The sequence below is a fragment of the Myotis daubentonii genome, chromosome 16 (assembly GCF_963259705.1).
Source record: "Myotis daubentonii chromosome 16, mMyoDau2.1, whole genome shotgun sequence".
Classification (NCBI taxonomy): Eukaryota; Metazoa; Chordata; class Mammalia; order Chiroptera; family Vespertilionidae; genus Myotis; species Myotis daubentonii.
The window spans coordinates 39,946,282-39,973,772 of NC_081855.1; the positions used below are offsets into that span (position 1 = coordinate 39,946,282).

The 27,491-nt window shown below is 55.3% G+C and overlaps 1 protein-coding gene across 2 annotated transcripts in view; it reads right to left on the reverse strand.

Moving 5' to 3' along the window:
- Positions 1–3,651: 3,651 nt before the first annotated feature.
- CACNG4 (calcium voltage-gated channel auxiliary subunit gamma 4) overlaps positions 3,652–27,491 on the reverse strand; it is a 54,196-nt gene continuing 30,356 nt past the window's right edge. The window contains exons 2-4 of one of the 2 annotated variants that reach the window (XM_059670050.1): positions 13,572–13,655; positions 9,582–9,722; positions 3,652–6,413 (exon numbers count right to left, since the gene is read on the reverse strand). In XM_059670050.1, coding sequence (XP_059526033.1) covers positions 5,875–6,413; positions 9,582–9,722; positions 13,572–13,655 — 764 coding nt within the window. In that variant the 3' untranslated portion in view covers positions 3,652–5,874. The remainder of the gene's footprint in view (positions 6,414–9,581; positions 9,723–13,571; positions 13,656–27,491) is intronic. The other variant, XM_059670051.1, reaches the window with a different exon arrangement.

Genomic DNA, 27,491 nt, shown 5'->3' on the forward strand with positions numbered 1-27,491 from the left:
TTGCAGCCTGGATCACCTGTGTGGGACCGGGAACTCCCCAGTGGGGTTTGGAGTTTGCAGGGCCTGCAAAGACAGCTGCAGCCATGTGGCTGCGCTGACCACCAATCCACAGCTGGGGACCACTGAGGGCAGAAATGAATGGGCATCAGCCAGGGAAGCAGCTGGGGGAGGACCCCTCTCCAGGGAAGTGGGGAGCACCGCACAATACCTGGGCAGCTGGGCCTGGCTCTCAGAGCACTCCTCTAGAACAATCAGTGTTGGCAAACTTCTCGAGTATTGTCAGTCAACAAACACCTCTGGAAGCTCACTCTAACGCCAGGCTCCTGTTTCCTTGTTTACGTTAAAGCTGAACTCATCTCCCAACAACCCTGGGAGGGAATTGTAACCTTCCTCATTTGACCGCGGGCTCTGAGAGAGGCTGGGCGACTCGCCCAGGGCTGCCCGCGGGTGACTGGAGGATATGACCCCTGTCTTTCTGGCTCTTGGCCACCTCACTCTCCACTCATTGCAGCCTCGGGGGAGGGGGGAGGCGGGTGAGCGGGGCAGGAGGCCACCGAGTCCGGTGTCAGGCTGGGCCAGGTTTCTCCAGCTGCCTGCTTCAATTCCATCCGTATTTGGTCCCCAAACCCAGGGGCAAAGGCACCCCCAAGCCCCAACCCAGGACAGGTGGCTGTTTTCCCATTTCCTTTTTCAACCCACAACTTCTGTTTCCAACGCTGTTGGCTCAAAAGAGGCAGAACCTGGAATGTGTTGCAGGGAAAGGAAATGCGGGGAGTGAGTAAGTGAGATTTCCTAATATGCCCACAGCCTCGGTGCGAGCACCAAGAAGCCGCTGTGTGGTCGTGCACAAGTGACCTCACCCTTCCGTGCCTCAGGTTCCCTCACTGTAAAATCAGACTCGTGCACGGTTTCTCAGCCGGACATTTGGGACCCGATCATTCTTGGGGGTGGGGGTGAGGGCTGTCCCATGCATTAGCAGCACACTTGTCCTCCACCTGGTAGATGCCAGTAGCACCCGCCTTCCAGGCTGTGACAATCAAAAATGTCTCCAGACATGGATGAATGTCCCCTGGAGAGCAAAACTGCCCCCACTTGAGAACCACTGGGCCAGTGGTATCTCCCTTCCATGGTTGTTATAAATTCCCTTCCTTTTATTCCTCCTCCCATTCCTCCTCTCCCCCCCCACCCCCACCCCCGGCCATTTCCTTTTTGGGCTGATTCTTCTTCTATGATGAGAATGTTGAATGAGATGATTCCTAAGGTTCCTGCCACTGCTGCTTGGGTCACGGTGTCCTGTGACTCTGTGGTTCCTGTTTGGGTCAAGGGAGGAGCTGAAGCCTGCTCCTCCAACCTGGGAAGAAGGCAGCACAGACCCATTTTACAGATGGGTATCTGGAGCCGAGAAGAGGCCAGACCTCACATTGGAGCTGAAGGAGGGGCTGAGGCCGCAGAGGTGGACCAATCCCAGACAAAGGCATCAGTGTCAAGGAGGCACTCCCAGAACGACTTGGGGGTAGGGCGGCAAGAAGGAGATACAGAAAGACATAGACCAGGGAGCCCAGACTGCTGTTCCCCCAAACTGTTTTCCTTTCCTCCTGGGCTAAACTACATTTCCCATCTTCCCTGGCTCTTAGATGGGACTGTGATATTGAGTTCTGGCCAATGGCATGTGGGCAGGGGAGAGAGTCACAACTTCCTGGTCCATTAAAACCTCCCACAAGACTCTCTACTCTCAAGAACCCCTTCCCGCTCTCTTCTCCATCTGCCTGCCGGGGTCAATGCCGGGGGCAACGTCAGAAGCCCATGATGAAGGCGGCAGAGCTTCCAGAGAGTGGGTCCCTGAATCCCTGAATGACTGTGTGGAGCAGAGCACCCTCACCTGCCCAGTTGATTGAACTCGATGGGTGGGAAATAGATTTCTATTGTATGAAGCCACTCCTCGTTTGGGGGTTGTTGGTTATGTTGTCGGCCTATTCTAAATAATATAAGTGAAGGGCAGAATGGGGGCTGCAGGGCTGGAGGGGGGCTTTGAGTGGCGTTTTGGTTGGGGAACCTGACCATCCACTTCTGCGTCAGTTCTGTAGCTCTACCTCTGCAAATTATGGAGGCAGAGTTTTCAGATGAATGAAACACGTGACCCCATGAGCCCCATACCGGAGGCCACACCAGGACACGACCTGCAGACTGCCACGGGAGGCCGCCAGGTGGGAACCAGTGTGCCGAGCCAGGTTCTTCCAGGCTGAGAATGAACAGGAGGCACAGAAGTTCGGGCACATGGTGCCAACATGGTGCTGAGTGGCGCTGGCTCCAGGCTGGTGAAGCAGGGGGTTAGTGGGTGGGGTGGGTCCTAAGCTGCCCTGGCCCTGAGACCTGGTGGCTCAGCACATTTGGGGCATCAGTAAGAGGGTTAAAAAGCCAGGGCTGGCCCTGGCTGGCATGCTTAGTGGTTAGAGCATTGGCCTGCACACCAGAAGGTCTCGGGTTTGATTTCCAGTCAAGGGCACGTACCTGGGTTGCAGGTCTGATCTCTGCCTGCCCCCCCCCACCCCCCCACCCCCCGCCGGTTGGGGCACATGTGGGAGGCAACCAATTGATGTGTCTCTATCACATGGATGTCTCTCTCTCCCCCCTCTCCCCTCCCTTCCACTCACTCTAAAAATCAATCGAGAAAATATCCTCACTCCTTGGGTGAAGATTAAAAGGAAAAAAAAAGCCATGGCTGAAAGTTTGGACAAGTTGGGAGTGGTGCAGCCACAAGGATGGTAACATGGGGACACTGGGCCCTCTGCCTTCTTTGCTGGGACGAGGGTTGGCAAGGACTTTGTGACACTCAAGAGTTGGGGCCTCTCAGATCCGGGACGGCTCTCAGGAAAACTCAAGGCCTTAGTCCTAAAGGCGATGGAGCCTGTGATCGGATGCGAAGGTCCCCTGGGCTGCAGCTTGGGGAGAACTAGGGGACACTGCTTAGCCTCGTTGTGCCTCCAAGAGAGTGGGGGTGACGTCCAGCCAGTGCCATCTGCTGGGCTGAACCTGGTGGGTGACACCGTGTCCCGCGGGACCTGCGCAGTATGTCCATCTCACCCCCTCTCCCTCCCTCCCTCCCTCCTCCTGGTGGCCTGGGATCGGGTGGCTCTGTCCCCTCTGGCCTCTGGCCGGGGCCACGTTCCCCCGTCCAGCTGTCTCAGTGCTAAAGCTCAGCCTGGAATTCAGGCTCTTCTGCTTCGTAGTCAGTTTGGAACTTGGACGGGAAAGGAGGCTGGTCGGTGGACTGAGGAACCCCACTGAGCAGCGTGCGGCCTCTGAGCTGTGGCTCTCCCTGCGGCCTCACCAGCAGGTTGAGGCCTGGCTTGCTCAGCTGCCAGATGCCCATCTCGCCCTGCTGTGCAAAGGCCCCTCTACGGCACCTCCCAGAGGTCGGAAACCAGCAGGTGGTGCCCGGAAGTGGTCAGCGACCAGATGAAAGCCAGAGAAACTGGCTTTGACCCGCGCTGAACCCCCTCTTCTTGGGGGTCTGCAGCACCTCCCCCAGACTCAGGGACACTCTTGGCTCTAAGTGTCCACAGGCTTGAGGGGTGCTCTCCCCTCCCCCCACATCAGGAAGAGAGCATTTTAAAAATCATTTTATTTAATTAAAAAAAAAAAAAAGACCGAACTAACAACCCCAAACCAGTAGTAGGTACAGGATTCACAGGTGCTTAATTGGCAAAACACACAGGGCTGTTTGGAGCGCAAGGTCTCAGAACGACAGGGGCAGGGGCCCAGCTCCATCCGCCCCTCCCCGGGCGGCCCCAGGTAAGAGGCCGCGAGGACGGGAACCAGAGCCGGGGTCCCTCCCGGAGCCTGGGGCAGGGTGTGTGGAGAAAGGCTATGGAGACCAGGGTCTCAGGCTGTTCTGCTCCCTGCACTTGGTGGCTTCTCTCTACTTTCTCGGTCTCTAGAGTGGGCTGTGCGTGCTCCGCCTGGGACTGGGCAAGAGGTAGGATTCGTTGGACACAGCTTTCTCCACGAAAGGACAGACTTCCCAGGGAGTGGGGTGGGTAGGGGGCGGGTGGGGACTTCTGTGGAAGGAACAGCCAGGCTGCCTGGCTTTGGAATCTTGGGGCCTCACTAGGTGATGGGTCCCCAGGTTTCACCCCTTCCTTCCAGCCTGGAAAGATGGTGTCATGATGTGGAGGGGTGAGGGTGGCAGGGGTGAGGCAGGACAGCTGGGGTCAGCCCTCGGCAGGGGCGGCCGCGCCCCGACACCCCAGCGTTCATGGTGGCACATGCTGGACAAACCTCACAGAGCCCAGGTCAGCGGGAGGGAGGGGGGCTCCAGCACGCAGCGCCAGCCATGGAGGTGGGAGGCGGGACACGTGGAGATGTCCTCTCGGGGCAAAGGGAGGATGGCAGTGACCTTGGCCCGGATCTGAACTCCTAGGGGCCAAGTCCACCCAGGGGTCTGTGAGCAGGGGGCTGAGGTAAGAATTTGCTTGTTACTTCCAAGTCCCACGGCTCCCGGGATCCCAGCTGACTGCTCCAGGCCGACTCCCCAAGTCTCAACAAGTAAGAAAGGACTTTGTTATACAAAAGGGGGTAAGCTCCGTGTTCCACAACGTGTTTCTCCTGAACCCGACATGCTTCCATGCCTCTGCTGGCTTTGGGGGGCGGGGTTGGAAAAATGTCACCCAGGGAACCGCCTCCTTGGTGCCGAGCACAGAGCATCCCTCTGGTGAGGAGGAAGAAAGCCGAGGCCTGGCCCCCCTCCTCTTCCTCGCTGAGCCCTTGTGGGGGGGGCGACAGAATAAGTTACAGAACGGGAGTTGGGGCGGGGGGCATCCTGCTACTTTGTAAGATGAGGAAGTGAATGGAACGTGCCCTCCTGGCTACTATTTGCAATAAATCACGATTAACAACCACTCGAGAACGGATGTGTTTTCTGAGGTTCTGGTCCCGGTTCACCCTCCGTCTCCCTTTCTTGCCCAGCAGTTTGGGACGCTGATGCCGAATCGGCGTGTGTGGCAGGCCCACCTGTCCTCTCCCCAGGAGGACCCAGCAGGAGCCACGGGGCCGCCTGTGACCCCTGTCACCCCGGGGCCTTCCGGCCTCTCAAGCACAGTCAGTGTGTTCTGCCCTTTCCGTGTGAGGCAGAAACTTCCAGAAGCAGATAGGAAAGCCAGCCACAGACTCTGGCCTTTAGCTCCCGCCAGGCCAGCGAAGGCTCCCTCTGTGGGTTCCCTCCCCTACAGGCCTCGGTCTCCTCCGGTCGAGGGGCGCCGGCCCCAGGACAGCACAGAGGCCAAAGCACCATTGGCCGCAGGCCTTTCTCCTCGGGATCACAGCCATATCAACAACAGGCCACTGTCAGAGACAGACAGACAGACAGACAGACGGATGGAGGGAAGGAAGGGGCGAGCTTCAGCTTCCACATTTCCGGCTCCGAGGCCCAGGAACCTCAGGTTAACAAGCAGCTGGCCGGCATCCTAGGCCCCATGTACCCAGCCGGTGGCCTCCCCGTGGCCCAGCGCCCCGGCGGGAAGGGAAGGCCCCAAACGCTTGTTCTCACGGAAATATTTGTTTCCAAGAGGAGAGAATGGCTCGATTGTTTTCCCAGGTGGGTGAAGGCCGGGCAGTCTCAGGACAGCACTCAAGCCTCCTGGGAGACTCCGGAACCCAGGGCATCCGTCCACGCACCCTCTTTGGGGGGTCAAGTCAGCCTCTCCCTTTGGATGCCAGTGTCCTGGCGCTTTGCTCCACGCCAGCCCGCCACGCATCTGGAGACCAGGAGGGTTGGGTTTGGCTTTAGTCCACGGCGGGTCCGTCCTAAGGGTTCAATGCCCTCACGTGGGATCCAAGCAGCCATTCTGGGGAGAGGCTGGTGCCAGGCAGGGGCGCTCACACGGGGGTGGTCCGCCGGTTCAGCATGCTGACGTGCAGGCCCTCCTTCAGGTCCTGCTGGAAGAAATCGTGCACCTGCAGGAAGCCGGCCTCCTGGCCCGGGCTGTAGCTGGCCGCCGTGGTCACCTTGAGCGGCTCCCGGGACAGCGTGTACATGGACAGCTCGCCCATGGGGATGGCCCCGGCGATCTTCAGGCCCACTGGCGATGTGTCCCTGGAGGGCGAGGCCTCCGTGGACCTGGAGCTGGACCGGGAGCGCCGTCGCCGGTACCTGTAGCTGGGCATCCTGGCGTAGGGGGACGAGGAGGGAGCCTTGAGGAACTCCCGTTTGGTCTTAAATCTCAACTCCTTATTCTTCTCAATGTAAATGTTCACGGCCAGGACGCCCACGGTCTCGGCCACGATGAACGACAGGGCCCCGAAGTAGAAAGACCAGCCGTAGTTGTAGTGGTTCTTTTTGTCCTCGTCGCGCTTGTCGCTCGGGTCGCCCGTGTTGCTGGAAATGTAGACGATGATGCCTATGATGTTACTGAGGCCTGGAAGGGAAGGAGGAGAGGGGGCCGGAGGGGAGAGGCCGAGGTTAGACCCGCGGGGGGCAGGGGGCAGGTGGGCGCGGGAGGGGCTGGTGGCCACTCCCTGCTTCGATGGGAGTGGCCACCAGCTTCATTCTGGCTGCTAACTTGTCTTTTAAGTAACTAATTTTGAGTGGGTATCAAAGTACAAGGTTGAGATGAGATACACAATAAAGCAAGGGCTCTGAGCTCCCAGCCCCCGCCGGGGAGTGGCTGCTGCTGTGGTCTTTCCTATATTGTGCTCAAATCCAGCCTCTCTCAGGTCCCCTCCTTCCTCCTCAGAGGGGGCGGTGGGCAGAGGGGAGTGAGTGAGTGGTAGTTCCAGGAAGACGGGGGTGAGGAATCGGGGAGTCACGCATGCAGACGAGGAGGCTGGGACAACTGGCCCCTGATGGCCTCGTGGACGTAGTGGAGAGGCACTGCCACGCGCGTGTCCGTTCTTCTGCTGCCCGATCCCAGGGCGGATGGTTACACTGTTTCCTGCTAGAGGACCAGAGACCCTGCCCTGAGCAAACCAGCTGTAGACGTGGACCCTAAATGCAGGCTCTCCCTCCCAACACACACACCCACAGTTCACACACACACACACACACACACACACACACACACACACTCCACAGTTCACACACACACACACACACACACACACACACACACTCCACAGTTCACACCCCCCCATAGTTCACACACACCCCACAGTTCACACACACACACTCCACAGTTCACACCCCCCCACGGTTCACCCCCGCAACAGTTCACACCCCCCCACAGTTCACACACACCCCACAGTTCACACACACACACCCCACAGTTCCCACACCCCCCCACAGTTCACACAACCCCCATAGTTCACACACACACACACACACCCCACAGTTCACACACACAGCCCCCATAGTTCACACACACACACACACCCCACAGTTCACACACACAACCCCCATAGTTCACACACACACACACCTCCCACAGTTTACACACACACTCCACAGTTCACACATACACACACACCTCCCACAGTTTACACACACACTCCACAGTTCACACACACACACATACACACCACAATTCACACACACATACACACCACAATTCACACACACACCCCCACACATACACACCACAATTCACACACACACCCCATAGTTCACACACACACACTCCACAGTTCACACACACACACACACACACACACACACCTCCCACAGTTTACACACACACTCCACAGTTCACACATACACACACACCTCCCACAGTTTACACACACACTCCACAGTTCACACACACACACATACACACCACAATTCACACACACATACACACCACAATTCACACACACACCCCCACACATACACACCACAATTCACACACACACCCCATAGTTCACACACACACACTCCACAGTTCACACACACACACACACCTCCCACAGTTTACACACACACTCCACAGTTCACACACACACACATACACACCACAATTCACACACACACACCCCACAGTTCACACACACACCTCCCACAGTTTACACACACACTCCACAGTTCACACACACACACATACACACCACAATTCACACACACACACCCCACAGTTCACACACACCCCCCCACACATACACACCACAATTCACACACACACCCCATAGTTCACACACACACACTCCACAGTTCACACACACACACACACCTCCCACAGTTTACACACACACTCCACAGTTCACACACACACACATACACACCACAATTCACACACACACACCCCACAGTTCACACACACACCTCCCACAGTTTACACACACACTCCACAGTTCACACACACACACATCACAATTCACACACACACCCCACAGTTCACACACACACCCCACAGTTCACACACACACACCCCACAGTTCACACACACACCCCACAGTTCACACACACACACCCCACAGTTCACACACACATACACACCACAATTCACACACACATACACACCACAATTCACACACACACCCCACAGTTCATACACACCCCACAGTTCACACACACCCCATAGTTCACACACACACACACACACACACCATGCTCCTGACACTTACACATCCCCCTGTCCCCTTAGATACGCACACACATCCCACACCCACGTGTTTACTGCCCGGAAGGAAGCCAAGCTGAAGGGTGTAGAAGAGCACACAGAACCTGCACCCGGGGCCCTGCCCCGCCGGCCTGGCAGGGACTTGGAGCAGGTCCCTCACTTGTCTAGGCCCTCAGTTCCATGATGTGAATGGCAGCTGCCTTCCCTCTCCTAGAGCCACGGTGAGGAGAAGACAAGCTGTGGGGGGGATGACCGATGGGTGGCACCTGCCTGGGCTGGGCGCCACGCGAGTCCCCTCCCTGCCCTCTCAAAGGAGGCAGGGCCACCGCCGTTGCTGGGATGCTCATTACCAGCGTCCGGTGCCTCCTGACCGGTAGGATGTGGAGCCCAGGGGCAGAGTGGGGACAGGGCTGGGCAGAGAACTGTCTCCTTGGAGGCCCAGAGCAGCCTTGGGCAGGGGGTGTCACTGTCGCCGTAGCTCTGGGTTGTCACGGGGCCAGAGTGGGGCGGCTGTCGTCTCCTAGCCGGAGGGCTGGGCAGTCAGGAATTCTCATGATCCCGAGCCTCTCGCTCACCCTGCCCCGGCGTACGGGCTTCTCTGCTCCTTCTGCGCCTGGCCAGCCCCGCGCCCCTCACCCCGTCTTTACCTGGCCGACTCCTTCAGGTCTTGGTGTCTGTGAGTCCCCCTGGGCACCTCCCTGACCCCCCCAGCGTAGCCAGGCACCCTGTTATGGGCTTGGGAGGCAATAGTACTGCCCCTTTGTGGTATTTGCACACCTGGACTTACTATTTTTTATGGAGGTTAAATTCACATAACATAAAACTAGCCCTTTAAAGTACACAATTCAGTGGCAGTTAGGACATTCACAATGTGTGCAACTGCCACCTCTATCTAGTTCCAGAAGATTTTGTCACCCCAAAAAGGAGACCCTGTACCCGTTTGCTCCCCACACCCTGCCCCAGCCCCCACACACGTGGACTTTTGAGGTTAATTACACCCCCCGCCCCCCTCCCGGGTGTGCTCTGCAGTGGGAACCAGAGGGGCCGGCTCACCTGCAGCCACGAACAGGATGCCAGCGCTGAGGACGATGTTGTTCTTGCGGCTGTAGAACCTCCCGGCACCGATGCAGAGCCCGCCGAGCAGCAGCAAGATGGTGCTGAGGATGGGGAAGACACTGGAGGCACGCACGATGCCTGGCCGGGCAGGAGACAGAGCAGAGAGGGCGGTGAGGCTGGCCACCTGTGCCGGGGCACAGCCACAATGCTGGCAAGGGGCCCTGAAGACCAGGCCCAGCCCCCTGACTTGGAATAGTCCCATCAGGCCCAGGGTACCGAGGTGCGTGGGGAGCTGGGGCAGGGTGGGGGCAGCTGGGCTCCATGTCAGTGATGGCCCTGCCTGGCTGGTTACACCAAGTGGGCCAAGGTCACATCCGCCCAGGTCTTGCTTAGGCTCCCCTGGGTGTGAGTCACACTTCTGCCACCAGAAGTGAGGAGAGCCCCTCAGTGGCACCAGGGGCCACCGTGAGAGCCGTGGACACAGTCTCCTTGAGGCCTCTGGGAGGCAGGGAAGCGGTGTCGTCAGGAGGCAGCTCCGGTGGGTGGCTAAGGACTCAGGCTTTGGCACTGGGTGGGGCGGGGTGCAGGCCCTGCCCTGAGACATGCTGGCTGCTGGCTGTGTGGCTTTGGTCCAGTCACGTCATCTCTAGAAAACTGAGTTTCCTCATTTGTGAGATGCAGTTCATAATCAGTACCTACGTTCCATGCTTGGTTTTGTACCAACAAGGAGCTTAGCGGAGGGCCTGGCCAGACACGAACTTCCCGAGTGACAGCCTTTATCTCTATTGTCGTTATCTCGTCGTTACCACCCCCAGTAACTGGTGAGGATGTGGAAGTGCAGGGCCTCCTGAGGTCACAGAGAAGAAGGCGGCTGGACAGAGGGACACACGTGGACCACAGTGTCCAACAGAGATAGGTTTGCACCCTTGCTCTGCCACTGTCCCCTCTTTATCACCTGGGAGACGAGTAATACCTACTGGTAAGGGGCTGAATCGTGGCAAAATCCCCACATGCCCAAGTCCTAACCAGGGTACCTGTGACTGTGAGCCTATTTGGAAAAAAGGTCCTGTAGGTGTGATTGCATGAAGGATCTTCCACACCCAGTTTGTGGTCATTTATTATGGAAGCTCTCAGAAAAGGATGCAGCCTGCCCCTGAGGGTTGCTGTGAGAATTTGACGGAATAAGGGTCATAAAGCACTTAGTAGGGGCTTGGGGATGTGGGTCCTCTTGCTTAGCACCTGGCAGGAGAAGGAAGGGCAGGAGGGGAAGGAGGACGTGAAGAGGAGCCCAGCTCGGCCTTGCCCCTGGGCCTGCCTGTCTCCCAGCCCAGCAGAGACCTCGCCACGTGGGCCCTTGGTGGCCCTGGCAGGGACAGGGAGTCAGGGAGCGCTGGCAGGCGCGGCCTCCTCAGCCAGCTGAGCCGGTCTGCGGAGTTCCAGCCTCTGAAGACGGCGTTTGTCTCCGGTTCTGTGAGCACACCACTGTGTGCCCTGCCTCACAGACAGGGGTCTGTTCGGGGCATTAAATGAAGCTCTTCTCTCCGCCACCTCCTCTTCCTCCCTCTGCTTTCTTGCAGCCGCAGGCTCTGGGAGGAGGTTTCCTGTGGGTTTCTGAGACGTGCCTGTGAGCAGTGCCGGCCAGAGAAGCCAGGATCGGGGTTCCCTGGACGCCCTCATCCTGCAAAGGGCTCAGAGGGGTGGAGAGAAGGGATCCCGGCGCCTCTCAGGTGGCTGAGGTCAGGCCTGGCTCAGAGCCGTCCATCCGGCCCAGGTAAATCATGTGAGCAACTGTCTTTGCCCCAAACCGGTCACCCCTTCTCCTCCTGGGGCGTCTCTGGGCTCGTTAATGACCTGGCTGGCGTCCTCATGAGCGTACACTTGAGGAGAGCTCCTCCTTCCCAACTAGCTTCCATCGCTGCTGTGCCATCACCATCCTTCTATTCGGGAAAATCCCTGCTGGGCCCTCCCAGCCCTGGGGCCCAACCCAGGGGCACCACGGAGGGGTGGGGGGTAGGGGGTGGGGTCTGAGGGCAGCAGGAGCCCTAGGCTGGGCGGCGAGTCTGTGGCCCAGTCCTGGTCTGCCCCTTGGATGCCCATTTCACGTCTCCATCCTGTTCTGGACTCCGGCTTTGGGAGGAGCGTGCAGGCGAGAGCCCCTCCCTGGCTCCTCCTGAGGCTGCACAGGAGGTGCCTGCATCCAGTTCCTGCCCTGTCCTCCCGGCTCCCTCCTCCAGTCCCCGCCGCCTCCACCAGCCCGGCCCCGGAGTGTACAGGCTCCTTCTGCAGCTCGCCCTGGTGTGCTCACCATCCCTTAACCTTGCCCACACCTCTGTCAACAGCCCTGCACTCACGCCCTTCATTCACCCTGTGCTGGGCCCTCAGGAAGCCACGTGATCTGCCCCCGGCTGAGGTGTCAGGAGGCCAGTCCAGGAAGAGGTCCCAGAGCCCTGGGGACCATGAGGGGACAGGTGCAGAGGGAGAACCAGCACCAGTGCCCACAACCTTAGCGTGCCAGGCAGACGTGGAGAGGGTGTGGTCTGTTTCTCCAGGGCCTCCTTCCTGCAGTCCTGGGGTGGGTCCACGGGGGCAGACCCGCACTCGCAGCCTCAGGAACCACCTGCTGGCCCTGCGTCGGGCAGCCAAGGGCAAGTTCTGAGTCAGGGCGGATTTTTGAGCTGAGCCATCTCAGCCGGCTAAGCACCAGGGGCCGCCCCGGATGGCTGTGCAGGCCACCCATTGTGCATCTCGAAGGTGACATTGATACCATAGTCTAAGCGAGTGTTGGGCAACCTGAACAGCCATTCGTGGCTGTCCCATGGAATATCATCCGCTTGCTTCAGTGTTGGCCCCCAGAAAGCAGAACGAGGGGACAGGAGAGGAAGAGCAGAAGATGAGGGAGGATGGCTGGGAGGGAGATCTGGCCGAATTATTTCAGGCTCTGGGCCTGGCCAGCACAGCCCGACACGGCCCCGGGCTCCACGGGATAGAATAGCACGCTGTTCTATTTCACCAGATGACTCAGAACTCAAATCCTTCCTCTTAGAAAATAACACACAGAAAGATCCACAAGCAGGTGCCGAGTGATTGGTGCCTCCTCCGAGGACACTGGTATCGATTCTCCATAAAGGAAGTGGACCCGAGGCCCTGGGGGAGCCTCTGGGAGCAGCTCCACGTGTGTCTGGGCTGATGTGAAAGGGAAAATGACTTCAAAGCGGCGCTGCCTTTCCCATTCCAGGCCCCTTCCCTGGCTGCGGCCGCCGCTGCCTCCCAGGGAGGCCGAGGGATGAGATGTGGAGCTGGGCTGGTCCTTCGGGTTCAGTATGTGCGGTGACTTGCTCCATTCTGGGGCCAGCCTAGCCACAGGACACGGGAGGGCAGGGGCTCAAGGGGCAGCTCATGGGGCTCCACCGTCTGTGCTGAAGACAGCTAAGGCCCAGGTATCAGAGGCTGCTCTTGCCACCTTCCTCGCCTTCGCCTACAGGCTGTCTGGCACTCAGCAGGCTGTCTTAGTGTGCCACCTACTCTGACTTTTGGAGGGTAGAATGCTGGTGTGTGGGGAGGGGTGGGCGGGTTCAGCACTGGCAGGGGAATGTGCTCGGGTGTCACCGTCCCCCAGGGACGCTCGGCCTGGGCAAGCCTGCATCTCTAGCCTCCTGGCCCCAGCCAGGCCCAGCGGCAGCAGCCAGCTCCTCTGAGCTAGCCACACACAGCAGCCCCGAGGAGTGGGGACGCCCACCCCTCATCTGCTCTCCCCAGGCCTCAGTCTCCCCAGGCATGGGCCTATCAGCCAAGTAACTCCATGGGATCCCCAGCACATCATGGCAACGCAGGACAAAACTCCATCCTCCGACTCAGAAAGGGAGTGCAAGCGCATCCAGAGAACGGCACCCTCTCCACCCCCACGGACCCCGTCTTTCCTGCAGCCCAGCCGCCCACCTGCCACCGACTTCCCCCCACACACAGGAAGCAAGGAGTGTGGACACTCACGGAGGAGGTACTCCGAGCTGTCGTGGTCATAGTCATTGTCCTCTGGGAAGTGATTGATCCGGAAGCAGTGCCCTTTGTAGATCCCTGGAGGGAACAAGAGGGAAAGGACATGGTAGCTGTGCCAGGGGGTCATTCATTCGCCCACTCACCCCGGACCTGGTCACTGCACGTGTGCCGGGCCCTGGGCAGGCCCTGGGCACGGAGAGAGAGGAAAGGCTCAGGCGTCGCAGTGGGAAGGTGCCCATGGGTAGTTTCGTGACTGCAGTCCTCCATTCCAGAACCTTCCGTCCATTTACAGTGAAAGGCCACACCATCAATAACTATTCGGGCACGAGAGACCTCCAGCGGAGCTGACCTGGGCAAGCAGGACGTACGGTCCCCAACCCAAGGGGACAGCAAAGCCACGTCTGAAAAAATGGCCAAGAGTCTGCCACCGGGGACTGGGTGGAGGCAGCCTTCTGGGCAGAGAAGGAGGTGGTGAGGAGACAGGGTGCGGGCGGGGCTGGCGAGTTTGGGGAGGGGAGGGGAGGTCGGTGAGGCTGGAGCTTGGCAGGCCTGTGTAGGGGGAGGAGTTGGGGCTGAGGAGGGGGCTGCAGGCTGTATGGAGAGGGGCTGTGTCTGTCTGTCCGTATTTTCCCCTCTCTCAAACACACAGGTACGGCCAGTCCCTTCCCCAGGTACACGCTGAATCCGCACAACAGATTGCAATCCCCTCATTCAGGGTGATGGGAGGAAGAGAACATGGAGCGAGAGAAACTTCCAGAAAGGCCGGGGCATCTCCTGATCACCTGGTTCCCCTCCCCACTGTGAGAAGCACCTTCTTAGATGGGAGGCAGGACTCGTGGGTAGTTTAGTGACTGCAGTCCTCCCTTCCAGAACCTTCTGTCCAGCTCTTCCAGCCCCTGCTGCCCCCCTCCCCCCCCAGGCTGGGAACACCCAGGGCAGAACTGGACACTGTGGAGAGGGGTGCACACAGGGTGTCTGGCCCGGCCCTGCCAGCCAACCCCTCACACCCGGGGCAGCCTCCCGGCTCCTGCAAGGAGCTCATCTTGCCGCCCCGCCCCGCAGGGCCAGGCGGGGCAGGTCTCCAGCTGGGCCCACTACATGTCCTGCAGCTGCAGCCAAGCGCCCTGCTGGCCCCGGCAGCTCAGCCTGACCTCACAGAGTGGGTAGGCAGGCCTGCGTCACTCCAGCGTCCGTCTCTCCGCACGTCTAACCAGGAGCAGCCGCTGATAGGCATGGGCACGCTGCCCTCCCGTCGTTTACCCATTAGCCGGGCTCCTGGCTGCTTCCCCCGCCGTCTGCTGCCTCCGGAGAGCTAGGGTGCTGGGTAAGGTCCCTGCTTCCTGCAGGCCCACGGGACTCAGGCCTCGGGGGCCACTTGTGGGTGGGCGGGCGGGCTTGGTGAGGGGTGGTGAGGGACAGAGGGTCTCTATGCACTTTGACCGTGTTCTCCGTGCTAAGTCAGACACACACAACTTACCACCTGCCTCAGTCTCCTCCTCGGTAGAACAGAGATAACCACAGGCCTTGTCGCCTAAGGATTTGGCACAAGATAATACATAAAAGGCACTTAGATGTTTCTTGGCCCCTGGTGATGGCTCTAAGCAGGTTCGCTGCTATTGGACCCAGAAATCACACACCTTCTGCTGGGCGAGTGCTTACTCTTTCGTGAGTGAGTGAGGGCGCTGGCAGAGAACCCAAGTGTTTGCGATCAAGAGGCGAGAGCACCAGGGTAGGCTGGGTTGGGATGGCCAGGGGTGGGGAACGCAGAAGGCAGAATGGGCCAGCCACACCCTCCTCTCCTTCCTGGCTCCCATACCCCCGACTCAGAGCAAGCATTTTCCAGGCCCTGTGGGCCGCCTGTACTGGCCTGGCTGGGGATGGAACCTACAACCTGGGCATGTGCCTTGACTGGGGTTTGAACCCATGGCCTTCTGGTGCACGGGACGATGCTCCCATCAACTGAGCTACATGGGCCGGGACTCCAGCTATTTCTAATAATGCTGCTATAAACCTTCAGGTACAGTTTTGGGAGGAACCTCGGTTTTCATTTCTCTGGGATAAATGCCCAGGAGTGCAAATGCTGGCTCATATGAGAGCTGCATGTTTCGGTTTATAAGGGTCTGGTGAACGGGTTTCGAGAATGCCTATACCCTTATTTTTAAAATGGAATTATACTCTAAAACCTGCTCGTTTTCATTGAACAATATGTACAAACATTGCTCCAGGTCAATACCTATAGATCTTACTTTTAAGAAAACCTGTTTATTGCTTATTTGTGTATATTTTTTATTGTTGATCGTATTACAGATGTCTTCCGTTTACACCCCTTTTACTCCCATCCTCCCAGCCCCTCTCCACCCATCCCAGGTCTTCACCACCTTATTGCCTATGGGCTATGCATGTAAATATGTAAGTTTTCTTGGTTTATCTCTTCTCATCCTCCCAACCCCACATCAAGGTATGTCAGTCTGTTCCATGGGCTTGGGTCTTATTTTGTTGGTCAATTCATTTTGTTCATTAGATTCCACAAATAAGTGAGATCATGTGATATTTGTCTTTCTCAGACGGGCTTATTTCACTTAGCATAATATTCTCTAGGTCCATCCACACTGTCCCAAAGGGTAAGAGATCCTTTTTTTTAGCTGCATAATATCCCATTGCAGCGGTTCTCAACCTGTGGGTCGCGACCCCTTTGGGGGTCAAATGACCCTTTCACAGGGGTCGCCTAAGACCATCGGAAAACACATATATAATTACATATTGTTTCTGTGATTAATCACTGTGCTTTAATTATGTTCAATTTGTAACAATGAAATTGGGGGTCACCACAACATGAGGAACTGTATTAAAGGGTCGCGGCATTAGGAAGGTTGAGAACCACTGTCCCATTGTGTCAGTGTCCCACAACTTTTGTATCCATTCATCTACTGATGGGCACTTGGGCTGTTGCCAAATCTTAGCTATTGTAAATTGTGCTGCTATGAACATAGGGGTGCAAATGTCATTTCTGATTGGTGTTCCGGGATTTTTAGGATATATCCCCAGAAGTAGGATTGCTGAGTCAAATGGAAGTTCTATTTTTAATTTTTTGAGGAAACTCTGTACTGTTTTCCATAGTGGCTACACCGGTCTGCATTTCCACCAGCAGTGCACTAGGGTTCCCTTTCCCCCACATCCTCGCCAGCACTTGTTGTTTGGTGATCTTTTTGATGATAGCCATTCTGATCGGCGTGAGGTGATATCTCATGTGGTTTTAATTTGCATCTCTCTGATGATCAGTGACTTTGAGCATTTTTTCATTTATCTCTTGGCCATTTGTATGTCCTCTTTGGAGAAATGCCTATTCAGGTCTTCTGCCCATTTTTCAATTGGATTTTGTCTTCCTTTTGTTGAGTTGTCTGAGTGTTTTCAATCTTGGATATTAACCCAAAGAACCATAAGTTGATATTAATCCAAAAGTTGCTGAAAATCCTAGAAGGAAACGAATAGTGTAGGGACCAGTGGAATAAATCTTGCTCCAACACTGGTAATGCTAAAAGGAAAATACGCTTTGACAGACATGAGGAAACCATATATTTATACATTCGATCTGAAAATAAAACTCAGGTTTTGAAACATTAGCCTGGGTATACACACGATTGTTCCAAATCTCTTCCAATGTATTTTGCTAACCTCATCTCTACAGGAGGCAGCCCATTGATGTTCCACTCTCACATCAATGTTCCTGTCTCTCCCCATCTCCCTTCCTCTCTCTCTAAAAATCAATCAAAAATATTAAAAAAACAACAACACCCCAAATTCAGGAATTGGGCCAGAGGGAGCTCTCCCTGCCCTAAGAGTGTAGGAATGTACACCTACATCATGAACCACCTTTGTTAAAGGAAACATCTGGAAAGAAATATCTTCAAGTGTGTGCAGTGTTTCGTTTCTGGGTGATAGGGTTATGAGCGAATTAAAATTCTCTTTAGATTTTTCTGTATTTTTGGAGTCTTCTACGATGTATGAAAATGAATCAATATGGCTTATTAAAGGAAAGGAAACCGAATCTGTGATTCTGAGGGGAAGGGTGGTGGTGTGTCTGAAATGAGCACAGATCTGCCTGGACGTGAAAGCAGGTGAATGGAATGTGAACACTGGTGCCGGGAGGGTGTGCCTGCAGCGTGTGAGCCTCTGGGCTGGGCTGGTTGTGTCTTGAGGTCATGCCCGTATTTACATGCCCTGAGCTAGGATGACCAGGCCTCAGGGAACAAAGACATAGGTAAAACCAGGAAAATCCCAGGCAAACGGGGATGAGTTGGTCACCCCGTGAGTCATCCAAGGGTGCCCCCACAATGGGCCACCTCAGAGGTTTGTCGTGACGAAGGGAACCGTGGAGAAAAGAATGCTAGAGGGAGACAATAATGGTGATCATCTGCGTCACCCTTTACTGCATTTCACAAGCACGAGTTCACGTGCTCCTCACTTGCTCTAACCGGCAGCTGCGGACACCTACTGAGAGCGAACAGACACCCCGAGCCGCGCCTCTCTGCCCCCCTTTAACTCCAGCCTTCACTGATGCAGCCACCAGCTCCGCCCTCGCAGCACCTGCGGAGCCATGATTCAGTTATTTCTTGCTTTTTGCCCCATGGCTCTGGGTGGATGGCCCAGGGGCGCTGCCTTGCACCTGTGTGTGTGGACGCTAAAAGCTCGAGGGATTAGCTTCGAGCAGGAGGATGGGAGCTGGTGGATAAATGCTCCCGTCCTCCAGGCGTAGATCCACTCCACCTGCTTAAGGGAGGCAGGTCCAGCAGTACCGAGTCAAGGGATGATCAACTCAGGGCCACTCCTGCACGGGTGCTCCCTCTCTTTCAGTTCCACTCCTCCCAGCCCTCCCCCCCCCCCGTGCCCATCCCTAGGAGGACCCCCCAATAAACACCGCCTGCATGCAAGCCCTGCCCAGGCTATGACGAAAGCTCATGCGCTGGGCACATTCAATGCATCAGCCCATTTCATCTTTGTAATAAGGCTCTTTTGAAGCCGGAAGACAGAGGCTTAGAGATGTTGAAGCACCTGTTCTCACTACCCTGGCTGCAGAGACCCAGCTGTGGACGATCAGACAATCTCCCTGACACTGCAAAGGAAAGTCTTTGCCCACTTTAAAGACTCCGCTCAGGGGACACCTGGGTGCACGTGGCAGCGTGTGGCCCCTGGAGTCCAGCTCCTCGAAGTCTCATCTCTTCCTCCAGCCCCATCCTGACGCTGCCTTTCCAGGAAACCCTTGGGCCGCTGGTCTTTCTCCCCAGGACTGACCAGGACTCTCAGATGCTCTCCGATGGTGTCTCCAGGCCTCAGTGGAGGCAGCTGGGGGTGGGCGGGGCTGTTGGAGAAGGAGGCCCACGTGGAACGCCCCTTCCGGCCCCAGGACAGGATGTGAATCACAGCCAAAGGGGCTAGGAGAAGAGGGCGCTGCGTGGGGCTTTCCTGCACCGTCCTTCCCACAACACTTTGTACTGAGCACATTACTGTGCCCGGCGCTGGAGCTACAGGTCTGAGGTAGGCATCGCCCTAAGCCCCCGTTCTGGGGGGACTGGTAAGACAGAAAGATGAAATAAGTGACTGTCAGTCTCTTTTCGGGTGGTGATAAGAGCAGGCAGGCAGGGGAAGGGGTTGGAGGTGTTTTAGGTCCGGGGCTCCTATCCCAAACTTGAGGCTGAGCTCAAAGCTGAGGTTGGGGCCTCAGGTGTGGGCCCACATCTGCAAACAGATAACCGTGTGGGATTTCAAAATATCCTCACCATTTCCATCCTCCCAGTCAATTGGAGGAGTGGAAAGTCCCAGAAGGGGCCCAGCGGCTGATTGGGGCCGCTCAGACGGGAGGAGGAGGGAGAATGAGAACCACATGGGGCCAGACATTCCACCAGCTTCATGTGAATCATCTGTGTTGGAAAACAACATATTTTTCTAAATGGCTATCAATTTGAACTTTGTAATCATGTGAAGTGGCTGTGTCCTACTGTACATTGGGTCACTGCATGCCAGTCACGGCCCTGGTCCAAGGGCCAAATGGACCAAGTCCTTATCTCAAAGTGGGGAACCTGGGAGGAGCTCCCCATCTCAGTGCCAATCACTTTCCAGGATGACTTCCCCTCCGGTGTTTTCTTAGAGCTGCTTATCTGTGAGCCTGGCCCCTGTCCTGACCTTAACCTCCTGTGGGAATGGACTAGCAGGACTGGAGGGCTGTATGTCTCCAGAAAGGACCGAGGCATGCATGGAGGAGGTGGAGAGCTGAGGGGTGGCAGGGTTTTGGCCAGGTTGGTGGGTGAAGACTTGGGGGAAGAGTGTTATCTCACAAAAAGAATGATGGCAAGGATTTACTTAGCACCTATGATATGCCAGGCACTAGTTTTAAGCATCTGACATTTATGAACTCCTGTCACCTTTGTCACAACCCTACACTATTTGCTACTAGGTGCCCTCGCCAGGACTTGAACCTAGGCCACCCGAATTCAGAGTGCGCCCCTACCCCTCCTACCCTGGAGGCAGGACATAGTGTGCTCTCTGAGCTACATGTAGTTCTGATTGGCTGGAGCATGATGGGGGAATGTGGGTGCCCGACACGCTTTATTGGTGGGAAAACTCTTGGGCTAAGGGCATTGGCTGATGTTTGAGGCTGAATTAACCTGTCACTGGAAGATGGAGATGCTCGGGCAGAGGGTGTGCAGGTAGGCCGGCCTTGTGTTCTAGAAAGTCAGACAGTATGGCATGGGTAGGGAGCAGCAATGGGGTGCAGCAGCTGGGCTGAGGTCTCACATGACAGGCTCAGATGGGCTTTGATGGTACAGTCTCCATGGAGTCACCCGAGGTTGGAAGACCCTAAGTGGGCAGGGGCCACTCCTGAAAGGAGCAGCAAGGTGTGAAAAGAAGAAAGACAGTGGCAATCGGTGGGCCTGGTTTGGGGAGACCCAGTTCTTGTCCTTCGATGTGCCTGCAGATGAGGGGCCAGAGGCCAGGATGGAAATGACTTGGCCAAGTTCATTCCAGTGCAAAGAAGCAGGAGTATTCGTTTCTAGGGCTGCCGTACCAAAGAACTTAACTAACAGAAATACCTGGTCTCGCCGTTCTGGAGGCCAGAAGGCCAAGCTCAAGGTGCGGGCAGGGTTGGTTCCTTCTGAGGGCTCTGAGGAAGGATGCGTTTCAGGCCTCTCAGCGTCCGGGGGTTTGCTGACAATCACTGGTGTTCCTTGGCTTGTGGGACCATCACCTTGATTTTGGTCTTCATCTTCAAATGGCGTTCTCCCTGTGTGTGTCTGTCTGTCTCCAAAATTTCCTTTTCCCATAAGGACACCGGTCATACTGGATTAGGCTCCACCCTAATGACCTCGTGTTAGCTTGGTTATCTCTTTAAAGACCCATACTCCAGATAAGGTCACATTGGGAGGCACTGGGGTAAGACTTCAATTGTGTCCCTGCAAATTCAATGTAAGAATTTGAAGGGACACAATTCAGCTCATCACACAGGTTTCGGAGCCGATGCCCAGCTAGGTATCCAGGCCAGTGCTCCAAGTTGCTGTCAACCCAGGCTTCATGCTTCTCCCAACCCTCGAGCTCTTTGCTCCCCGTAATTCCCCCCTCAGAGCTCTCCCTCATAATTCATTGACTTCTATGCTATCTCCAAAGAACACTCCTAATAGCTGTGATTTATCAATTGGCATCCGCTGGCGTCCTCCTAGGGCTGGCCTCTCTCCAGCTGCAGCTAGGCAGGCTGTCGGATAAAGAAACTCCAGGCTTGGAGAGGCGGCCTGGACTCAGCTGGACTTTCCCGGCTGAAACCCTGTTAAGCCACTATGACCTTCAGTTCCTTTACCCAACTTATATTCATGGAGCTCCTGTTATGTGCTAGATGCTGGGGATCCAGCAGAGTGTCTGCTCACTAATAACTCCCATCCTTTCTTACTGGACACAGGGCTGCACTGTTTCTCAGCTTCCTTTATAGCTCGATGTGGCTGTGTGACTGGGTTGGCAAATGGAGTGTGAGCAGAGGTGATGTGTGCCCTTTCTGGATAAGGCTCTGGAGAAGTTGGTGTGCCCCCACCAACTCCATGTGCCCCCACCAACTCCATTTGCCCCCCACCATTCCCACCAGCCACAGGGAATGGGGGAGCCACAAGATGGAAAGGACCTGGGTCCTGAATCCCATTATGGAGGAAATCTGCTATGAAGAGGACCACCCACTATTCCATGAACAATGAATCCACTTCTTTTACATTCAAGACATTATACGTTTTGGCATATTTCAGTTACAGCCATAATCAACAATACAAGAAAAAAACAAGACAGACATGGTCCCTGCCATTCTGGAGCTTGCTGCTTCTAGTCATTCAATGATGACCGAGGGAAGAAGCCTGCAAGAGGGGTCCAGCGCTTTGAGAGCAAGGCTTCCACTGAGGAACCTGGCCTCAGCTGCAGGGCTGAGGTCAGGAAAGCTTCTCCCCGCCTGGAAAGTGGGGAAAGAGTTTACCATCTTTCAGAGCCGAGGGGAGGCCCTTGGTGGTCAAAGCGTTTTGAGAAGGATAGATCCTGATGGTGTTGTCACGGTGAGAATACAGTTTTTAACTCCTCGTTTCTTGGAGATGCCTTTGAACATGCCTGTTTTCTGACTAAAGTGTCCCTGGGCAATGACCACACCGACAACCAGGGTTTCACACACGCTCTTTTCTTGCTGAGAATCACTGAGGTGCCTCGTTGTCCTTATAGGATCTTGCTTGCGTTTTGATGTAAACACGGTTCATCCACTCAGCCCTTTGCTCATCCTTTTAATTCAGCAGTCATTTATTGACGCCAGGCTGTAGGAGCCCAAAGACATGGGTCCTGCCAGCAAGAACGTATAGCCTCCTTAGAGAGGTGAGTGCACACATCGCCTTAGAACACGGCAGCCAGTGACTGGCACAGGCTACAGGGAGGTGGCAGGTTCACAGAGTTCCAAAGAATTGGGCCTGAGTGTTGGATGGGTCATCTGGGCAGTTCTGGGAAGGGGCTGGGCTCACAGAGCCAGGGGGAAGTAGTATTAGATGTCCGACGGTTCTGACACAGAGGCACGTTAGGGAGTTAGGAAAATAGCAGGTGTGGGGGTGGCGATTGAGGCTGGAAAATGTAGGTGGGGCTGCAGTCAGGGAGGTGGCCTGGATTGCCCTGCAAAAGGACTGGATTTAATGCCACCGGCTCCAAGGTGCCACCGTGAGCTTTCCTTAAGCTGGAAAGGCTCTTCATGGCTAATGCCAGGAGCTCGAGTCCCTCTCTCGGCTCTGCACGTCTGTGATTTTATTCCCAGCCTGGCGGGGTGTCACTTGACCTGTTAGGTTGTAGGGCCCCACCCTGGGGCCTCTTGGGCATCTTATTTTAGTCTCAGAGGAGCCCAGCTGCCGGGAGATTGCAGGATGCACTCCCCCAGGATTAACAAGCTCTCTCTTCATTTGTTCCCCTCACATTGGAGCTCCTTGTGAGGAGGAACACATTTAAACTCTGGCTCAGTCGGCAGCTTCCTGCAGCTGTCAGACGGGCCATGGCAGCCCCAGTAGCCGCTGCTGCCAGGAGTGCAGGGTGAGGAGGCCAGCAGGACCTTGGACTCAGCCTGCCGCCCCCTCGCTCCCTGTCACTCACAAGGAGAGAGCCATGCTGAGGAGCATTGGGCCTCAACCTGCAGCATTTCAGACCTGACAGAGAAGGATGAATTCTACAGCAACTTGGACCCCAAGTCTCCTCCCTCAGTTCTAGTCTGTGACCAGGCAGCAGGCAGAGGGCTCCATCTCCAAGCCACTTCCTATTTCTAGCAGTCCAGGTGACAACTAGGTCCAGTAGGCTGTTTCCCCCAAATGGGACAACCCAGAGGAAGGACGGTGGAGGATTTGGGGGAGAAGCCACCCTTGTCATCAGCACCAGGAAGGTGGCACCTGCTGCAGTGGGGCTGGGCTCTGGTTCAATGTCCACTAGGTGATGGGGTCTGTCCGGAACCAGTTCTGGTTCAAGCCCCTTCCCCAGGCAGTAGGTTTCCCAGAGACAACTCTATTTCTGCCCCAAACTCTTATCTCTATAGACCTGAAACTGGAGATCAGTTAGTCTGATAAACTGAGGCATCGCTCTAGATCAGTGGTTCTCAACCTTCTGGCCCTTTAAATACAGTTCCTCACGTTGTGACCCAACCATAAAATTATTTCCGTTGCTACTTCATAACTGTAATGCTGCTACTGTTATGAATCGTAATGTAAATATCTGATATGCAGGATGGTCTGAGGCGACCCCCGTGAAAGGGTCGTTCGACCGCCAAAGGGGTCGCGGCCCACAGGTTGAGAACTGCTGCTCTATACTGTCCTGGGCTCTAGGGATTCTGTGCTTGGACAGCTTGGCAGTGACTCAGGGGGCAGGAAATGGGGAGAGAAAGGGTGGGCCATCTGCCCACTGCCAAGCCCATATCGAGGCTTTAATGTGCCTCTGAGGTGTACCTGTGGGAATGGGTCCCTCACATAGGTGATCCCGCACCCCCCTCCCCCTGAGATCCTAGCCCACATCTGTCCTGAGCTTGACCAATCAGATGCACTCTTGGGAGTATGGATTTGGATCAGAGGAGACGCAGGGACTAGGGATGTTGGGGAGTTCACCAACGGGGTATTCTCAGTGGTCTGTGAGGCCGGCTACAAAGCTCCTGGTTCTCCCCTCCCTCAGTCTTGGCTGTTAAACCCTTCAGTGCTTTGGGACCCTCCCACACCCAATAAAGTCCTCTTTGGAGATCAGGCCAGAAGAAGTTGATTTCTGTGCCTGCAACCAGGAGAACCCTAACCTCCAACCAGCCAACCTTCCTCAGGGAAAGGAGCTTCCAACCCAGTTCTCACAGGCTCCGAAGTCATACTTCCTTCCTCAGGGCAGGCCTGCAACACTTTTACAAGGTACAGAAATGGGCACAGGCTCCCTGGAGACTACAGGGCCAATGGGGGAGAAGGGGCATTGTATCGTGGGATGGGGGTGCTGATCGCCGGTCCCCGTGCACCATGTGGAAGCTGTGTGACCTGTGAGTTTCAGCCTCTTGAGGTGTCAGTCATCTGGGAAAGCAAGCACTGGTTGACCAGTTAGCTGTACAGCATCTGTTTCCTGATGGACAATGTGGGGCGTCAATGGACTTCACACAGTTCCCAGGAGGAACAGGAAATGAGACCATTTGGAGTCAGCATGGAAACAGCTCCCAGAAGTGGCGACTTCTCCTCCATTCCAATAAGAAAAAGTCTTCCTACCTGCGGGGGTGGCCCATGAACCAAGCCCTGGAACCACGTCTCCTCCCACATGGTGCTGCCATCGCAAGGGATGCCTGCTGGGAAGACCTCAGATACAGCTCTAGGGTCCCAGAGGCCCCCATCCCCCCCCCCCCAATCCTGGCCCTCGACAGGAGGCAGGATCCTGGCTTCGCTCTCACCACCCGCCATCCCTCATCTCTCACCGTGAGTTCTTCAAGAACCCACCGCGCCCGCCTTCCGCCTCCTCCAACCCTTGGCTGCAGAGAAGCCGGGATTTTCCAGGCTTCCTGCCGAGGTTCATAATTGAACGGAGCTGGGGAGATTTCCCCAACCAATAGTTGGTTTTCTCTCCTAACACAGAGAAATGGGTGTTCGGTTATTGTCTCTGTGATTTTTCTATTCGTGTCTGCTTGCTAACTGCAGCTTGGAGGAAATCTTAGTACCAAGATTTGAATGCTTTTTCCCCTTTGTTTCTTTCTCTCCTTTAATAAGGAGCAAATATGAAGCTCCAAGGGGTCAAAGAGCTCGCTGCAGCTTCCAGGCTTTTCTGTTGGTTTCCTCTGGAAAGGTATGCTCCCGAGAGTTTTAACTGAAGGCCTGAATGAGGGAAGGGAACCACGGTGTGCAACCACAGGCTTCTAGAAGGGGCTCCTGGGACCATCCACTTCTTCCCCTTTACTTGACACATTAAGAACCTGATGCCTGTGGAGGAGTAGGGCCATTTCCATGGTGACAGAGCCAAGCTAGAACCCTGTTCTCTTGACTTCAAGTTCAGTGCTCTTTTGCCAATCCCCCATTGCAAGGGTTCTCAACCGGCAATTTTGCCTCCAGGAGACAAAGTCTGGAAACAGTTTTAATTGTCAGGACTGGGGGTGGTGGTGATACTGGTAGCTAGTGGGTGGGAACCAGGGATGCTGCTAATCATCCTACAACGCACTGGGCAGCCCCATAATAAAGAAGGATCCCACCCAGAGTATCAACAAAGGTTTGTGATGCCTGAGTGGCCTGCAGAGCTCTGACTCTTCCCTCCTCAAGTTCAGAGCAGACATTGCTAATCAATTACAGTCCTTTTCCCCCTGATCACAGTCTAAGTCAAGCATGTCAAACTTACGGCCTGCATGCCTTGTTTATTTGGCCCATGTTAGCCTTTGAGTTTGACATGCTTGGTCTAAATGCTTCTCAAAGCAGTATTCCATGCAGGGCGACCAGTTGAGGTGATACCTAGATCATCCTGTGGCTGAATACCATAGAGGTGGCAGGTTCTGAATCATTCCACTTGGGTTTGAGTCCTGGCTCTGTCATCACCTACTAGCTTTGTGATTTGGGGTCCTAATGAACTGATCTGTGCCTCATTTTTCCCATCTGTGAAATGGGGCTCAGAAATGGGAAAACCTTCCAAAGGCTGCTTGAGGGATTAAACAAGTGTTTGAATGCCACTATGCCTGGGATATCATAAGTGCTTAAAACACGTAAGCTGTCATTTTTTAAAGTATGTTATTATTGCGTTCAAAGAGGAAAGGAGAGGGAGAGATAGAAACATCAATGATGGGAAAGAATTAGCTGCCTCCTGCATGCCCCCTATTGGGGATCAAGCCTGAAAACTCGGCATGTGCCCTAACCAGGAATTGAACTGTGACCTCCTGGTTCATAGGTGGGTGCTCAAGCAGTGAGCCACACCAGCTGGGCATAAGCTGTTATCATCACCCCTGCTCTCATGACAAAGAGGCAGCTGGTCCCACTATCTGAAGGGTACTGGCCAGGTTTGTCCCCTATCAGGACTGACATGGACTCTTCCATGGCAGCTTTCAAAATGAGCATATTTCAAGTCGTTGATTTGATTCTCAGAACCCTCTACTGTTGAATCCCTGTAAATTATTTGTTAGTGTATATTTAATTTCTGTCTGCTTAATTTCTGACTGTCCTTTTTCATGTCTTTGACATTCTCACTAAGATCCTTGACAGTCTCATTAAAGTCCTTGAGGAACCTTATAATCATGGTTTTGAACTCTATCCAGTAGTTTGCTTCCATATGTGACGTGTTTGTTTTTATGTATTAGGTAGAGCTGCTATGTCTCCTGGAATTGGTAGAGTGGCCTTGCATAATAGGTGTCCTATAGTGCCCAGTGGCTCAGCCTCCCCAGTCACCTGAGCTGGGCACTCCAGGTGTGCCCCTTTGTGGGTTATGTGCATAGTCTTGTAGTTAAGTCTTGATTGCTGTTGGTGTCACTGGAAGGAATTAATCTCCAACCCAACTGGCTGTGAGGACCCTCTGCGACTACAGTGGGGAGAGCTGTGTTCAGGAGACACCCGTATGGAGCAGGACTTGCTTCAGTGGGGCTTTGGTGCTCACTGAGTCTGCCTCTTGTGGATGTGTAGAGTTGTAATCTGCTATGGTCTAAAGCTGTTCACTGGGTTCACTGGCTCTAGGGCCTCCAGGGAGGTGCAAAGTCAGCCACTGCCAGGGGCCACCTGGCAGGAGCTACATTGGGATCAGCAGACGGCTGCTATTTTCTATTTGTATTGGGGTTGGAGGTGCCCAGGTGAGGCCCAGCTGTGAAGCAAGGCAGGCTGGTGCTAGTGCCAGGTCTTGGGCTCTTTATTTATATGTTGGGGGCAAGCTGTCACCAGCTGCAGCTTGTTTGAGAGATTTTAGCAA